At 39.1% G+C, this 18,710-nt stretch overlaps 1 protein-coding gene across 3 annotated transcripts in view; it reads right to left on the bottom strand.

Moving 5' to 3' along the window:
- Window positions 1–5,642: 5,642 nt before the first annotated feature.
- Window positions 5,643–18,710, bottom strand: part of fnbp1l (formin binding protein 1-like) — a 77,193-nt gene continuing 64,125 nt past the window's right edge. The window contains exons 11-17 of one of the 3 annotated variants that reach the window (XM_036140819.1): window positions 17,541–17,650; window positions 17,030–17,162; window positions 16,856–16,947; window positions 12,278–12,447; window positions 12,072–12,109; window positions 8,992–9,112; window positions 5,643–5,742 (exon numbers count right to left, since the gene is read on the bottom strand). In XM_036140819.1, coding sequence (XP_035996712.1) covers window positions 5,735–5,742; window positions 8,992–9,112; window positions 12,072–12,109; window positions 12,278–12,447; window positions 16,856–16,947; window positions 17,030–17,162; window positions 17,541–17,650 — 672 coding nt within the window. In that variant the 3' untranslated portion in view covers window positions 5,643–5,734. Of the gene's footprint in view, window positions 5,743–8,132; window positions 9,113–12,071; window positions 12,110–12,277; window positions 12,448–16,855; window positions 16,948–17,029; window positions 17,163–17,540; window positions 17,651–18,710 lie in introns of those variants that run through there. The other 2 variants (XM_036140818.1, XM_036140820.1) reach the window with 2 other exon arrangements.

The raw sequence follows: 18,710 nt of genomic DNA, 5'->3' as shown, positions 1-18,710 counted from the left end.
CCACAAGAAGAGGAAAAGAACAACGGCAAAAGTTTCAGTTCATGACAGAAAGATGTTTTTCTTCTTTAAATGAGGTGTGTGATTAAAACTCAGCAGAAAAAGATGAGATGATGAAACAGAAAAGTCTTCTCTGTCAGCTGTTTTTATAAAAATCTGTAACCATTCAGGTTCCTGCAGGTTTGTTTTTTAACTCTATGAAGATTTTTTTATTTAATTCACTAAAGAAAAATCACTAAAACGCATTAAGTGACAAAGTTGTACATATTTAAAGCATATTAGACTGTAAATATTTTTGCGAAAACTAGCTGTAAAAAAGTTGGAATTTTAATGTTTATATTAATATGAACATCTGTCATAAAATGCAATAAATACGGTTTACGATCTGAGCGTCGGCTGAACGTCTTTCCTGCTTTCACAGAAACAAAAACTCATTTTTGTCTGGTGCTTATTTTATTAGAGCAACATTTTCAACGAGGAAAAGAAGTATTAAGTTCAAAGTATTTGTCTACATTCAAAGTAAATAATAAAAAAAATGTGCAGAACAAGAACAATGAGAACGAAGTGCTGCCGTGGTTATAACACAGATTTACACATTTCTACCCTGCTAACACCTTCTACCTGCGTCCGTTTACTTACTGGAGCAAAAGGTTCAACGCTAAAGCATCCTCTTCTTTCAGCTTCTCAGGTGAAACTTTTACTGCTTTTTTATTTAAATTTTTTTAATTTCACACCACTGAAACCTGGACATCTTTGCAACCTGAGCGTTCGTTTGACGTCCATGCCAGGAATCCTTTTTATGAAACATTCAAGCGCCAGCAGGAGTCCAGAGAGAGACAAAAGTCAACTGTGGATGCAAATGCTTTTTGTAGTTTTAAAAGAAAAATGAAAGTTAGAAAACATTTACAATTAAGCCCAAAACTGTTCACGCCCAAAGCAGATTCAGGGTTAAAGTGACGTTGGAATGTGATAAATAGTTTTTTTTTTCAGACCACGGTCTGAAAAAGAGCCTGTGGATCATCAGAACACTGCAAAAGGAACTAAAAGTAAAGTTTTCTTGAAATGACTGCATTTGTCCATGATTTGAATTTTAAATTATCTGCAAATTGAATAAGATTTTTGCTCTTAAAACAGGAACAACTTGTCTCCAATTTATTTCAAGTGCACTACATCAAACTATCTTATTTCAGGGTTCCTACAGCATAAGGCAAGTTAAATTCAAGACTTTTTAAGACTTTTTAATGCCACTTGAAATAAAAAGTTAAGACCAACTTCACGATAAACAAGATAAACCTGGTTGCGACAACTTCACCCAAATGTTTATTTTAACATAAACCATTACTTTCTGGCCCAGTAGACATGTTTAAAAAATTTGAAAAACATTCCATATAGGAAGAAAGCTAAAACACACAAATTACAGATATATTTTTAACAACTACTGAACTGAATTCACAAACTTTGTTTTGTTCCCTACTAAAATAAACTATATGTTGTGTTTTAAAAAAACACAACATAATCAGTGGCAACTCTTTTTCACAGCTATGGTCCGGCCGCAACAGTTTTTATTGGTTCTGCTATCGGGACGGAACCAATAATGGTTACATTGAGCCATTCTGTAAATTTAAAAAATATATAATAGTGTTAATTATTTTACTGTTTGGTAAGGATTACAAAAATAAAATCCTATTTATGACCTGGTAACAATTTTAAGACCTAAGAAAGACTGATTTAAGACATTTTAATGCCAATTAAGGCCTTAGTTTTATATTATAGAATTCAATTCCTTTTAAGACTTTTTAAGGATCCGCAGGAAACCTGTTATTTAGGGGTCAAAATACTCGTTCCATTGGTAGATAATCTTATTTACCTGCTCAAATCAAGGACAAATACTCATTTTAAGAAATTTTCACTGACTTAGTTACTTTTCCAGTGAATATCTGTGGAAACATGCAAAAAGCTGCACAAAAATTAAATATTTTATTCTACAAATAATTAAAAAGGGTATTTTTTGCAAAAACTAATTTCTTACATCTTATCTTCATTTACTATTACAAACAAACGTCTTGATTAATAAATTGAAGTCCAAACCAGACCAATAATTCTGGGCCTAAGTTAAACAAAAAAAAAACTGAAGTTGCAAAAACGATCCATTAATTTAATCCATCGGGCTGCAGGACATGAAATCTTTCATTTGCACCATTTGTGCAGTCGAATCAACCCAAACCCGAGGTCAGGAAAAAGAAAAAAAATATGTAAAAATAATTTTCAGACTAATTTGCTTAAAGGAGTTTAATGTTTACGGAGATGTTTTAAGGTTAAAACTTGCATAAAGGCAACAGGGAAGCAGATTTATTCCAGGAAGAGGGTACAAATATCCCAGTCCTGATATGTAAAAGTCTTACAGCTGCAGAATTGTCAGACATACAAAGGCGAGGAGGACGTCGCAGTAACAACACCTACAGCATCATACTGCACATTTCACAGCTTCGTCAGAGAAACAGAAACAAAAGCACGGCCGGCTGCTGGTTACACATCATTCCTCAAGAGGCTGAATGTTTAGGTTCTAGTGTTCATCGGCGTTTCAGACAGACCGTCTTACAACGATCAGCAGAGAGATAAATGGATTAAAAATCTAAAAAAAAAAAAAAAAAAAAAAAAAGTCATGCAAAAGTAAAGTAATTGCTTTGAATAACAAAAAGAGTACAAAACAGGTCTAATTTATTTATTGTTTTGTTTTTAGTGGTCATTCAGAAAAATTCACACGTCTCACAGGCCGTCGCTCCTTCATTCGTCTCCCATTTAGTCCGGTTCAAACGCTGTTTCAGGGCAAAAGTGCATCTCTTCAACTCAAACAGAACATTCAGCGTGACACAGACCTTTTTTTTAATATATGTACAAATCATTCAGTGGATTAAAAACTAACACATGTAACGCAGCCATATATGCACGGCAGGACATTTTTGGCCCGCTTGGCATTCCATACATGATGCTGCCACATGCGTGTGCGTCGTCACATTCACAAACACGGCTGATTACGTGAAACGGAACGTCTCTAGGGAGGCGAAGGCTGCACCCAAGGTGGCTGATGGGAGATGTAGTTGGACGTCACAGCAAAATGTGTAAAAAAAAAAAAAAAAAAATCCCTCAAGCGTATAAAAACAAATGAAAGAACACAGTTTAAGGCAGGGTCTCCGGCTCCTGTTTTTGGTTCTGGCCCAGTCCAGCTGGAGCTGGGTGGTGCTTCGGCGAAGGAAGGCTCCCATCTGCTGGTCGACCGCAGGAATAACATCCGAGGAGGGAAAGAGAGGAAGAGGAGGGGGGAGGAAGAGGAGGGGCGGCGTTTCCACCTGAGAGTCCTGCTGTCTGTCTACTGGCCTCTGAGAGACGTCACACAGAAATCATGCTTCATGGGAGCAACACGCAGCCAGACATTCACCTGGATGACACGACGCCACAGACATGCGGTTTGGTGAGGATGGAGGCAGGCATGAGGAAGCAGAGTGGCTCAGGCAGGCAGACATCACCAACAGAGCACAGATGATTACAGGAGTGAGATGGAGCTGTTAGTGGCAGAAAACACTGGAAACGCCCACAGGAAGTCCAGGGAGCTGCTAGGATTAACTAAAAGCAGCTTTAATGGTCAGAAATTAAATAATAATTAGCCCCGCGGCAACAGAGGAGAGATTTGGGTCAAAACATGCTATGAATACGGGGTAGTGACAGCTGGCAGCGCGTCTCAATAACTTCCTCGTAATTTCTGCTTAGTGGAAAATCCAGACAGACCGAGTCGGAAATGAAAACTTCCATGGAGACGGGAAGTAATGTGGCAGGTTCAGGGATTTTACTCTAAATAAGATATAAGCTTAGGTAGAGCAAATCTTCCTGTTGTCGTAACGGGTGGTACTGCAGGTCTGACCAGCCTTCAAACCACTACAGACCCGATTCATCGCCATTTATTTATTAGGCTTTCATTTTAAGTGTTTCTTCAAGCTAAAAAATGTGTGCTGATCTTAATAAATTACATTAATGTCATGCAGTCGGCTAAAGTCATTATGCAAAGGTGATAATGTGCAGCTTGTAGTGCTGAAAATGACAATAAAGTTAAATAAGCAGCAGCCTGTCAGGCAATATCTCGTTATTTAATTGGCCGTGACTGGGTGTGCAATGAAGATGGAGCGATTCCAATCAGGGAGACCTTTGCATTGTTTCATGGTTGCACTAGAACTCTAAATACGTTTTTAATATATCGCCTCTTAAAGCGTAGTTTTTATTTGCTTTCTCTTAATCTGTAACGTCCCTGAAATCACGCAAAAACTGAGCGTTCAAGTTTGCAGCAATTTCAAAAGAATATCTTCTCAGTTCTGATTGACATTCATCTTAAAAACGACGCCAACATGACAATTATCGGCATCGTCCATAAAAGAGAGAGAAAAGGTTTTCACGAGTGTCGTCCCTTCCAGGAGCAGAAATAAATCAGAAGACGCAGTTAAAGATCCCAATCGTGTTCAAACCAGAACCTCAAACCATTTTTTGATTAACGGATGGAAGAGGATAGGGCCTGATGACTCTTATTAACCAAACTAAAGTCCCAGGCCATATTTAGCAGGAGAAAAACAGCCAAATGCGTTGCGTATTCTAGACCCATCAAATAAGCTTCTGCTCTGCAGGAGTTTTTAAAAGATTTAACAAAGTTAGGATTGCGAACGACGTGATGTCTGCTCACAGTTTTTGCTCAAACTGAGGTTTTTCTAGCCGTTTAAAGGTAAGACTCAGATGGTCTGAACTGGTTTCTTCCTGCAGATTTAAATAATTAATGGATGTGAAGCTTTAACGCAGCTCGCTCAATATCCGTTAAGAAGAGGGTCGGAGCGAAGGCTGAAACGTACGATGCAAAAAGGGAACTAAAAGTAGTAAAACTTTATTGAAATGAGTATTTATCCTAGATTTGAGCAGGCACGTTTCGATGAGCTGCCGATGCACTGCAAAAACGCAACTAAAAATAAGCAAAATTTTCTTAAAATTAGTGTATCTGTCCTTGATTTGAGCAGGTAAATAAAATAATCTGCCAATGGAATAAGATTTTTGCACTAAAAATAGGAACAACTCATCTCCATCATCTTATTTCAAGTGCAGGATGTCTAATTATCTTATTTTAGGGGTCAAAATACTCATTCCATTGGCAGACAATCTTATTTACCTGCTCAAATCAAGGAGAAAAACCCAAATTTTAAGAACATTTTACTTATTTTTAGGTCGGTTTTTGCAGTGTGGAGTAAGATTTATGCACTTAAGACAGGAACAAGTGCAGAATATCTAAATATCATATTCTACGGGTCAAGATACTCATTCCATTGGCAGATAATCTTATTTATCTGCTCAAATTAAGGGCAAATACTCTAATTTCAAGAATATTTTACTTACTGTTAGTTCCCTTTTTGCAGTGGAGATGCCTGCGTCTGTCACCACCCCGTCAGGAAGAGCTCTCCTGCACCTGTTGCCCTGAACTCAGGTGACCTGAGGGCCAATCAGGATGCTTTTTAACGGAAATGAAGATGGCGTTAATGTAACCTGTTGATTCTGGAGACATGAGCACAGAAACATGCAGACCCCCCCCCCTTCATCTCTCTACTTCCCCTCCGTCTCTTAGACTCCCCCCCCACGACCACCACCAATCATTAGCGGCAATCAGCGTGAGCCCTCCACCAGCCAATCAAATCGCCCGGCCACTCTGCAGCCCTCAGGAACCTGCAGTCACGAAGAGGAGAGAGACCGTTATGAAATAAAACAAAAACACAGAAAACCTGAACAGAGAAAATAGTTTAAAGTGAAAAAAAATAAAACTTTCAGAGAAGGATTGTCAGTTTTTTTTTCCCCTGCAGCACACTGGGATAAAATAAATCGCTGGGTCATCTTTAAAATGTTTGAATTTGTTTAGCTCGATGGATAAAAGCTCGGGTTTGGAGTTTTTGCTCAGAAGGTTAAGGGATAAAATTATCTTTTACACTAAAGTGATGACACAGCTTTCCCTGGATGGACACGGCAGTGAGTCTGGTGACTTTCAGGCTCAGACTGCCGCACAGCTGGCTGCACAGGAAAAAAAAAACCTCTGAATTATTGAAATTATCCAGCAAAATTCATTCAATGAACATAAAAGCAAATCTTAATAGATTGTCATAGTTGGTTCTCTTCCTGCCACCAAAAACACCAGGTTAAAGCCTCTTGTTCAGTTTTCTTCATGCCAATCGTATGAATAAATTATGTTTGTGTGTCAGGCTGGACAAGCTGAACCTGAACTGCACATCGAGACTCAGAAACATCATGTTCTGCAGGAGAGACTCTGTCTGGGGCGTTTTTTCACTTATTAAGGAATATTTAGGAACTACGTTAGGCAGCAGTTAAAAAAAAAAAATCTTTTTCATCTTTTTCTCTCAAATTTGTTCGTTTTGGGGATTTTAAAAAGTAATCTACTAAAACTCAGCTTCCAACTAAAGACTTTTCCCAGCTGAAGCTAACGGACTGATTGCCATAAGGTACCAGGGCCTGATGGCAGCCAGAATGGCGTCCTTCATCCTGTGCACACTGCAAAAAGGAAACTAAAGGTAAGTACAATTTTCTTGGAATGGGTGCATTTGTCCTTGATTTGAGCAGGTAAATAAGATGATCTGCCAATGGAATGAATATTTTGAACCCTTAAATAAGATAATTAGATAAACTGCACTTGAAATAAGATGATGGAGATGAGCCGTTCCTTTTTTTAAGTGCAAAAATCTTATTCCATTGGCAGATAATCCTTTTTACCTGCTCAAATCAAGGACTAATACACACATTTCAAGAAGATTGTACTTACTTTTCGTTCCATTTTTGCAGTGCAGGTCTGTGTGTCCCTCCATAGATCTGACCGACCCTGCAGAACCGATCCTGCAGAACCGATTCTGGTACATCTTGTTCTGATGTACCGGTGGACCTCCATGGTGCTGGGCAGTGAGCACTGGGCCTACAAGAGGATAGCGGACCTCCAAAGGCCCGGTCCAGCTCTGCTAGAGTAACCGCCTGGAGTCTCCTCCATGCTGGGCGACACAGCAAACCTTCTGGCTATAATACGTAATGATGGGACATCCTGACTTGGTTGGACTGCCTGTGCAAACTCTGTAGGGTCCTGAAAATCAGTCAAAAAGCGAGGAGGGAAAAAGGTCTGTGGCCTCCACCTGCAGAACCGTTTCCGTTTCTGGGTCGTCTCCTTGTTGCCCCTTTAGTTCACCTGTTAATTTTTATTAACACCAGAACAGCCGACGCTGATGAACAACCCTCTATTACTGCTGACCTGATTAATATCTACAGATGTTTAACTGACCTAAAGTTATACTCTGATAAAAACTGGTCCTCTATTTTTTTGGGTTGTGTAGTCCTTAAAGGTGCAAAGCCACATTATTTGACTTTTTATTTTATTTATTTATATGTCAGTAGCTCACTCTGGTTGCGTACAACATATTAGTTGTTGTTTTGGTGTTTTATACTTTGTTTTTCGCTCAGTTTGTTGGTAAATAAAACCGCTCATGTATATTTACGATTTTAACGGAAGTACGTACTGAGCATGTGCAGCAGGGGTTAAAACAAGGAAGCGGCTAACGGCTATTAGCATCTCCCAGTGAAAATAAGAATAAAGGTCCAAGATCTAGTGGAATAAAAAGTGCTAAAAATATGATTCCAAGAAGGAAAATACTGGAATGTCTCTGGGAATACAGTCTGAACGTTGATGTTCACCAGAGCGAACGCTAAACCTGCCAATGTGACCAGAGTTGACTGACGTGAGTAAACGTTCTGATATGAGGCTCTTAAAAGTTTCTGTAGATCGTTTTATTTAATTAATAACGGTTGGTCTTCGATCACGCCGAGCTGCTGCTTTACTGTGAGGCATTGCAGAAGGTCAGGCTCGGTAATTTTAATTTATTAATTAAGCAAACCGGCATTATAGTAGTTCTGCGATACTGTCACTAGATGGCGCCATCTCTGTTTATATCTGCTAATTGCGCCCAGTGCTGAGGCTATTTTTATCCACAAAAAGGACCATCAGAACATTATCAAGATGGAGACTTGGTGTATAAAACCTTATTTTATCATGATCAAATGGTTTTTGGTCTTTTCTAATCATATAACGTGGCTATATACCTTTAAAGAGGAATACATTTGCTAAAATCAGTAGTGGCAGGTTAAAGCTTAATAAAGCCTGAACTGAATTAAACTCTGCATTTTTAATAAAATGAAAAAATGCAATTTTCCATGAAGCTTTTAAGGCGTAAACAGCTTAGTTTCTGGAGGGAGTTGTTGGCAGGAAGAAAAACAGAAAAAGTCTTCTTACATTTTCTTTATCTTCCTTATGAGATCATCTTTAAAAAAAAATAAAAATAAAAACTGCATGAAATGAACTCTTGCAAACTGCATCAGAACTGCAATGTAAGGGGTTTCTCCTGATTCTCCTCAGAGCGCGTTACTGCAGCATGAATCCACTTATACTGGCAGGATGGCACAGATAACAAAAAAGTGCACGTATGCACACACACACACACACACACACAAACAGAGAAAAAATACACAAAAACAGCTTAAAATCCAGGAGTTTGATTACTTCCTTTAGAGAAAAAGACAAGAATAATTAAAAGATTGACTTAAAACAAAAAAAAATAAGTTCTAATATATAACATGAACCGTAATGTGATTGATACTAAGCTCATAGGGGACAGAAGTTACTCAAATACAAAATACCAACAGGTTGGTCCATTTTGTCCCAGAGGCCTCCGACACAGGGCCGACTGAACAGAGGAAGCAAAAGGCCCAGAGGTAAAGAGACGGGATAAAAACCAGAGCAGAGGTCCATGCATGTGTTTGGATGTGGTTTTCCCCGCGCAGCGTCTCTTGTGGCGTTACGCCGAGCTTAAGGCAAAGATGGAGGAAGTGAGAGACAGGAGACAGAGAGGCTTCAGATGTAGGTGACGGCACCTTTGCTGTTTTTCTCAATGGTGATTTCTACGTAGGAGGTGGGGACGTAGCCTTCCTCCCCGCTCTGCTTCCTCGCCCGCGTCCAGCCGTCGCCTTTGTCCTCCTCGATGACGTACAGGACCTGCGGGTGGCGAGATGAGGGACGTTTAGGCTAACTGGCTAAAAACGTTAGCCACTCTCAGTGTTAAAATACACGGTGGTGAATAAAACATCTGACTTTGAAGCCAAAAATGTGCCGCATAGATATCTAATTTTGACAAAATAAGCTAAACTCTTACAGGTATCAGGCATTTCAATCTAAAACAGCACTCTGCTGTTTTTAAAATAATAAAATTATAATAATAGAAAACAATAATAGATTACCTGTTCATTATAGTATCATGTCTGGTGAATTTCAAAACAGAGGTGCGTCTTAAAACTGACAGTATGGATCGATATTTTCATTTTACAACAATGTAATTGGACCGCCTCTATTCAGCCACCGGTTTACTGGCTACCACTCATCAGTTGTTTATCCATTATTCTCCATTTCCATACTCCTCATATTGTATATACTGTTAATCACCAGCTTTATCACGATACGATGTTATATCGATTTGTTTTGGATGACGATACGATATTTGCTGATATCACAAAGTCTGCTAAGGTACGATTTTGATTTAATTAAATTCACAATGGATATGATGCGATATCATCTGCCCATCTAAAACTATTATTTATGTGATCAACTCACAAAAAAACTAAAAAATATATGATTTGACCATTTTATCCCTACCTTCTTACAGGTATGACATTTAAATCTAAAACAGCACTGTACCATTTTTAAAATAAAAATAATAATAGCATAAAATACAAAAATAATAATAGATCAGTATAGACTCACGTCTTGTGAATTTCAAAATAAAGGTGCATCTTAAAATGACGATATGGATCGATATTTTTATTTTGCAAAGATGTAATTGGATCGTTAATCATTTAATCGATATATCGCTATGGATTGATGTATCATCACACCCCTAATGCCTACCTCATGTACATAACACCGCATATAATGCTAATTTAATCCAGCATTCTCTGAACTCGTCACACTGTGTTGTGATTATTTATTGATTGCATTTAGTGTCTGTTTTATGTGCGGGCTGACTGTCAAGTTGCCAAAGGCAAATTTCCAGTGTTATTATCCACTGGACAATAAAGTCTTCTTATCTTATCTTACATGTATGTGCATTTGTACCATTCCCTCCTCCAACATGCACATATATTGACAATCATTTTTACTCCTGCATCTTTTGCACTCTGCTCATTGCACCATTGCATTGATGTCTCAATTTGCACTCGCGTTAAAAATCAACCTTGATTGTTAGGGTCGTGACGTCACTCCCAGATTCAAATCCAGACGCTGCATCATTTCTCATCTGTCCTTTAATGGACAAACACAAAAATCTGCCTCACTAACATCCCTGTTGCTGATTCTGGATCGATGTGTTTTACACAGAAAAATGTCCAAGTGGGACAGGTCGTTAAGAGAAAGCGGAGCAATCTGCTGAAACCTGACCAACATCTGCTGCTGCATCCAGGAAGGGTAAAAACGACTGATCAGAGTTTGATCCTGACCAAGATGACAGAATTACTGAAGCCATGTCTCCTAACAGATGAACAGACTTTAGAAGATTGCTTTAGATTATCAGTTGTCAAAGAAATGAACACAGAGTCAGGGCAGTCAAAAGTAGCCGGTCAACGGCGGCAAATCGCCGTCTATAGCAGCTCCTGCCGCCGCCTACTTTTCCCCGATTATACATCCCAAAAATCAGCTTAGCATCTGTCTCCACTGAGAGCAACATTAACGAGTGATTGGGTTCCTTGTTCCAACCGAGATGCTACTTTTCCGATCAAAACACAGACCGGTGTTATGCCGAAAAGTGCAATAAAACCGTGAGAGCCGACCTGAGTTTTGAAACTGCAAAGCTTTTTAAGCGGAAGATCAAACGTGCACAGCACCGCGTTCATAGACCAGTGTGATGCATTCACGAGCGTCAGAAAGCTATGGTGCATTCAGGAGCATGGGACATTTCAAAATTACAAGGAAAGAGGCATAAAACGGAATAGAACTTAACTCATACAATAATGTATTTATCCAGAAACAGTGTGGGCTTTCTTACAATACTGAATGCTCTATAATTGTATTTCTGATATTTTTTGATTATGCACATCTGTTAGCTTTTTATTCTGAAAAATCTATAATATTACATATAATAAAATATAATATTACAGCAGCAAATTATCAAAGTTTTTCAGGGGATGCATTTTGTGTTTGTCTATAGAATCCTCGCCGATGATATGATATCGTGTGTGTGTGATGAGTGCAAGTGAAATTAAACTGAGATAAGAGATTTCGAAAAGAGCGATATGACTGAAATAAATTAAACATGTAAATTCAACTTCAAATTCCAACCCTGTATTTTTAATCATAAAAATTCGACTTTGTTCGTGAAGAAATGTTACGATCGTTTTTAGAACAGAACTGTGAATAATAATAATATTAAGATGAATAGACCTCACCTAATCTGATCTGTTTTATGTGGTGCTAGTAATTCAAATTAAACAACTTTTTTGCAAATGGAGATTACCTTACCTTGTTAAAACATGATGATAACATCATGTGAAAAAATAATGTTTTAAGAATAATGATAAAAACGAAATGTTTTTGAAGAATTGATCAATCACATTTTTTGCCTTTTATTGAATTTGAAACATGCACTCTGACTCTATTCTTTAAATAATCACCTGTCTTGAAAGCTTCCAAAATATATCAGGGAGAGTCTGTTTTTCAAAATTCTCCCCTTCGGGGCTCGGGCACCGGAATAAGTGCACCCTCCTACTTGATAGTGTGTGGCCTGCTACTGTAAAAAAGTTTGACTGCCCTGCAGAGTTAGTACAGACCGGTGGCGACACCTTGCCAATTAGCAAAGTGACGTGCAGCACCTTAAACATCTATTTCATTCCCTAAAGACGCTGTTTTGCGGGAGACCACATGATGGCGCCATTGCTACTATTAGTAAAGCACTGAAAATAAACATTACCTCATCCTCTGCCATCTTCAGGGTCCCCTCATTCTGACCTGCAGAACAAAGGAAAATCATCAGCAGTGTTGATCCTGCTCTCAGGCTAAAGCTGCTGTTATTTCCAACTAAATAACCTTCAGATATGAAGCAAAAGGCGAAACGTCTGGACAAAACCGGGCAAGTTACTCTTGCACCTAAACACGGCTGCTTTTGTTCCTCCCTACCGTCGAAAGAGTAGAGCGCCTTGCAGTGTCCGATGACGGGCAGCGGGTCGTCGTCGTCGAACTCGTCGTCAAACTCATGGGGGTCGGGGTTGGGCTGAGCGGGCTGCGCGGGGCGGTGGCGCGGCGTGTGGTGCTCCTGGCTGGTGTCGTCTGTGTAGCTGCCCTCAGGGCTGCCGGGAAGCAGGCGACAGCTCGGAGTCAGTTAATCAACAAACGCATCGCACCGACAGACAGCACTGACTCAAAGAAGCAAATAACCGCTGGTCTGCTGGCCTTAAACAGACGGAGGAATGTTCAGCAGCTTCATGTCTGAAGACTTTCAGTCCACAAATGTTTCCAGCAAGGCCAACGTGCGTCTATTTCCAGGCCTGGAAAACGCGAGACATAAATTCCCAGAATTCCCCCCACTCTGGGACAATAAAAGTGTTTCTATTTCTAAAAGAAAATACTTTTTTTTTTTTTGCACACACATGTGGACAGATTTGTGTGACCTCTGAAAAAAACAAAAAGAAAACACCTAAGAAGCTTTAAAATATGTTAATCTTATACTGGAGGAGTGTAATGTCACACTGTCCATTTATTTAATGAGGGAAAACTAATTATTTCTATTAAAGTCAAATACTTCAAAATAAATGTAACTAATGAGGTAAAGTCAAAGTTTGCTTTTTTTTTTATTATCAGTGTAACTGTTTTCCCGTTTTTCTTTTTCTTCTTCTTCTTATTATTATTCCGTCGCCGTCTAACTACTCCCGCATACTTCAACCGATTTCAACAATTTTGGTATCAAAATGTTCGGCTCGTTCCCTTCAAATTCTTCATTTTTTTCCAAATTCTTCAAATCTGATTTCAATGTTTTTCAGCTACTTTTTCTCTTCTGCAGGGATCTTCTGCATCTTCTGCTCAAATCATTCTGCAGATTAGCATTCTCACTCGTTGTTATGCAGGAACAGCTTTTTCTAGTTATTACACAGACCAGTTTTGTACGAGTTTCTAATTAGTTAATTCAGGACTTTAGAATGTTTTTTGTTTAATTGTTTTGTTTGAACACAATAAATTAAATAAAAATTTAAAACAAACTAGTGATGCACGACTTTCTGCTTCACAAGGATATAAACATGACACAAAGCCCCGTTTCTTTCACCCACGGGACTTAAATCCGGATTAGTTCGTCTTGAAAATACACATAATTAATAGAAATAAGTATTTTTTTGCTCAACTATTAGCACTCTGCAAAATGCATCGCAGCTTGATCTCCCTGAGTGATTTTAAAGCCAGATTGATGGTCTTAGAGATGACTTCTGCATTTTAATTCCGTCTGATATAACATTTTACAGCCATTTATAGATGTTTTTATATGTAATGTTTTGGAACTGCCGCAAAGAGGGCTACCGTGGGGTCACCAAGTCTCCATAGCAAACATTAGACTCTATTCCAAAAAAGTAAAAAAACAAAGCAACTGGACTTTTTCCCGAAGTTTGAAGATGTTTCACTTCCTCTCCAGGAAGCTTTCTCAATTCAAAAAGTCTGGAGTAACGTGGAGCATCAAGCTTTATACTACTGCCCAACAAAGGCCTTGTAATGGCTTAGATAACATGCAAATTCAACCGAAACTGGTACACTCCTCTGTAACGAGGACTCGTTAGGGTCGTTATTGGCCTGGCTTACAGGAACGATGTTTTGATCACATTGAGGTGATAATTGGCTGGAATTAATCCTATAGCTGTGTTATAAATTTTTGAGAGTTTACTCCTAAGTGCTCCTCCTCTGTTTAAGGTTGTTTTTTCTCTCTTAATGTAGATGGCTTCCTTCACGCCCCTTTCAAACCATCTGTCTTCTTTTGTCCAAAATGTGAACATTTTGGTCCTCAAAAGAGTGTCCTTTGTCCTTAAGGTGTAGGTGGACAGCAGAGTCATGTCCTGAGGAGGCAGCTCTCCTGTGTTGAGCCATGCGTCTGTGGAGAGGTTGTTTGGTTTCTCCAATATAAAGATCAGAACATTCCTCACTGACTGAACTGCAGACACCACTCCGCTCATCTTAGATTTGGGGGTTTTGTCCTTGGGATGCACCAGCCTCTGTCCTGTTTGGTTTGACATGTTCTGGGATTTTGTGTTTGGAGAAAATCCTCTTGAGTTTTTCAAAGACTCCAACAATGTATGGGATGACGATATTTTGTACGAGCCATCCCATACACTGCAAAAACGGATCTAAAAATAAGTAAAATGTTCTTAAAGTTAGTGTATTTGTCCTTGATTTGAGCAGGTAAATAAGATTATTTGCCAATGGAATGAGTATTTTGACCCCTAAAATAAAATAAATAGACATCCTGCACTTAAAGTAAGATGATGGAGATGAGTTTTTCCTATTTTAAATGCAAAAATCTTATTCCATTGGCAAATCATCTTATTGACCTGCTCAAATCAAGCACAAATACACGCATTTTAAGAAGATTTTACTCAGTTTTTGCAGTGTACACTGCTGGACCAGCATTAGACTCCATCCACAGGCCACCTGATGCTCAGAGAACAAACCCTCCTGGGACTAGAACTGTGTGTTTTCATCAGATAAGTGGAAATCTGGACTTTTATTACGTGGAAAAGCAGCCATTTGGTACGGCGGAGGACCCGTGATGCTGCGGGCTTCTTCCAAAGGTCTGGATGACATCATGAAGTCTTTCAAAGAGCAGGAGATTTTAAATTTAACGATAGTGATCCAAAACGGCCACATCACAAAAGTCAATTTTTTCCGCACTTTCAAGACTTTAACCCTGTAAAGAAAAAAAGCGGAAACTAGCTGAGCTGAAGAGAAGAGCGCACCAAAGAGCACCAAGGACTGTGGACGACCTCGGGTCCGACTCCAGTCCTCCGGAGCCCAGCCTGTTTTAGACGTTTAGCCTGGTTCAGCAGCCCTGAGTGGAATAAACAGCTCATAACGAGGCCTCTGCACAATTTGATGACATCCTGAGGAAGTAATTCAGACGTGTTGGAGCAGGGCCACATCTAAAGCACGCAGGATCCAGGCTCTGGGCTAGACTCAGCCACGCCTGATCTAAAGCGCCGGTGCAAAATCCCATCTCTGTATCCTCCAGCCACGAGAAAAGGCTGTCCAAGAGGTTTTCTCAGAATTAAAAGAAACAATTTGTTAATAAGAGGGTTTTTTTCTCAACTGAATAAATTTACTCAAAGTCGTGTTTTAGTAGTTACGGAGCTGCAATAAAAGATTAATTTGTTTTAAGGGTTTTTCCACACATGTAACCGGGTTTAAACTAATTTATCCGCTATAAACGCAACTTGGAAAACAAATTCAGGACAATGTCCCGTTATAGTCGTGTTGTAAAACGTTTATACATTTAATAAACTCACTGAACACTGCAAAAAGGGAACTAAAAGTAGGTAAAATCCTCTTGAAATTAGTGTATTTTTCCTTGATTTGAGCAGGTAAATAAGGCTGTTTGCCAATGGAATAAGATTTTTGCTCTTAAAATAAGAACAATTTATCTCTATCATCTTATTTCAAGTGCAGGATATCTAATTATCCTTTTTTTAGGGGTAGTCTTATTTAGCTGCTCAAATCATGGAAAAATATACTAATTTAACTTCCTTTTAGTTCCCTTTTGCAGTGAAAATAAAAGCTAAGACAATTACTTGTGGAAGCCAAACTTTTTCTTACATCATTTTACTCTCATTAAATTATATCTGATACCATGTGTATAACGCTCAACGAGCTAAAATCTCCAAAATGCTCCTCAGTTTAATCTGAATTTACTGTAAATTTGAACCAGACATTTTCAAAACTAATAAATTGTTTCGGCTAGAGATCTAATCGTGATGAATCCAGCACTGCAAAAACGGATCTAAAAATAAGTAAGATATTCTTAAAGTTAGTGTATTTGTCCTTGATTTGAGCAGGTAAATAAGATTATCTGCCAATGGAGTGAGCATTTTTACCCCTAAAATAAGATAATTAGATACACTGCAAAAAGGGCACTCAAAGTAAGTAAAATTTTCTTGGAATTTGTGTATTTATCCTAGATTTGAGCAGCTAAATAAAACTATTTGCCAATGGAATAAGATTTTTGCACTTAAAATAAGAACAATTCATCTCCATCACCTTATTTCAAGTGCAGGATATCAATTTATCTTATTTTAGGGGTAAAAATACTCATTCCATTGGCAAATAGTCTTATTTAGCTGCTCAAATGAAGGAAAAATATACTAATTTCAAGAAAATTTTACTTACTTTCAGTTCCCTTTTTGCAGTGTATACTGCACTTTAAATAAGATGATTGAGGTGAATTGTTCCTATTTTAAGTGCAAAATTCTTATTCCATTGGCAAATCATCTTACCTGCTTAAATCAAGGACAAACACACAAATTTTAAAAACATTTTACTTACTTCTAGTTCCGTTTTTGCAGCGAGGTCTTTATCAGCTTTAAACACTGTTTTTAGCTCCCAATTAGCCTCTCGCTGCCTACGGTAAAACACAAAACCTTCAACAAAAACAGGTGTTGGACGGTGGAGCCGATCCGGCACCAATCCCTCAGTCGGGGTACGAACAGAACAATCTCGTCTTTACGCTACCTCTCCCTGCCAGGAGTGTGATGGTGGTTGTCTGCGCTGTGTCGCCTGTCTCCCCTGGAGCTCTGCTTGCCTTCCACTTCGGACAGCCAGCTCTGTCAGGAAGAACAACGGGAGAGGTGAAGGAACACGTGGCGTTTAGGGTCAACCAGAAAAGCCAAGCGTCTCCCTCTCTACCTCATTTTTGTGGATCTCCGAGCGCAGCTTCTGCATGTTGCAAATGGTCTCGGAGATCTTGGGCTGCAGGCTGTTGGGGTCGCCCATCTGAGGGTTCTTCTCGTAGACGTCCTTCATCTTGTTTAAAGCGTCCCTGGTAGGGAGAAACGCGCAGATAAGGAACCCAGAAACATTTTTTTGTGACGTCGCTGAATATGAACACTGCAAAGAGGGAACTAAAAGTAAGTAAAATTTTCTAGAAATTTGTGTATTTTTCCTTGATTTGAGCAGGTAAATAAGATTGTTTGCTAATGGGATTAGTAGTTCTACCCCTAAAATAAGATAATTAGATATTCTGCACTTGAAAGATGATGATGGAGATGAATTTTTCCTACTTCAAGTGCAAAAATCTTATTCCATTGGCAAATAATCTTATTTACCTGCTCAAATCAAGAAAAAATGCACTAATTTCAAGAAAAAAATTACTTAATTTTAGTTCCCTTTTTGCAGTGAAGCGGTGGAGACGTCTCACCTCTGGTCCGTTTCCTTCTGAAGTTCCCTGTTGAGCTCGTCGATCTTCTGCTGCAGCCTCTTCCTCCTCTGCTCAGGAGGTAAGTGGCTGAAGTCCTCCAGGGAAGGCACCTGGAGATCAGAAACAGGGTCAGTACAAGCCAGGCATCGTAGAACACACCACTGGTAGCGGCAAACTGACTATATTATTCAGGTTACTGTATTTTTCAGACTATAAGGCGCACATAAAATCCTTAAATCTTCTCAAAAATTGATGGAGTCCCTTATATTTGATTAAAGTTTTGCTTACTGGTTGAGTTTATGTGGCACAATGTGCTTAAAAATCTGTTAAAATGTGTAAATATGACTTTGGTAAGCAACGTTCAATAGATATTCGGAGCATTACGGTACACTGTCAGTACCTGAGGACCCCTGAGCTGTCTACAAGACTGCCTGACTGTAATGTTTAAACTAGAAGTGCATTCATGTAAAGGCCCCAACAGACTCAGACGTAGTTCACTCGCATACACTGCAAAAACGGATCTAAAAATAAGTAGAATGTTCTTAAAATGTGTGTTTTTGTCCTTGATTTGAGCAGGTAATTAATATTATCTGCCAATGGGATGAGTATTTTGACCCCTAAAATAACATAATTAGACATCCTGCACCTTGAAATAAGATGATGGAGGTGAGCTGTTCCTATTTTAAGAGCAAAAATCTTATTCCATTGGCAGATCATCTTATTTACCTGCTCAGATCAAGGACAGATACACTTATTTTAAGAGAATATTACTCATTTTTAGTTCCGTTTTTGCAGTGTACCTCCACAGGTACGTGCACAGCTACATTTTTACAACTTCCTGGAGGCAGGGAGTTTTTACATCAAACTGTTTCATATGTGACACCAAGCTTGATGCACTGAGCTGCTCCAATCAGGTGTTCTCCAGGAAAGCAGCATCACAGTCCCTCTCTGTTCTCCCTGACAGGTGGGAGTCTGCTGGTAAAGAAACGGCTCTAGGAGCTCAGCTAGCTAATCACACATTTTACCATCCGTTCCACCGCTTCGTCCCAATGGCAGAAAGTCTGGGAATTGTAGGAATTTACCACAAGAAATGTAGGCAACAGTACGCTGGAGTATGAAGGTAAAACGTCTGCAGAGAGTCAGCATGGAGTCCTCCAAGCTCACAATATG

This window comes from Fundulus heteroclitus, chromosome 9 (assembly GCF_011125445.2).
Source record: "Fundulus heteroclitus isolate FHET01 chromosome 9, MU-UCD_Fhet_4.1, whole genome shotgun sequence".
NCBI lineage: Eukaryota > Metazoa > Chordata > Actinopteri > Cyprinodontiformes > Fundulidae > Fundulus > Fundulus heteroclitus.
This window is presented reverse-complemented; position numbering and strand designations above follow the sequence as displayed.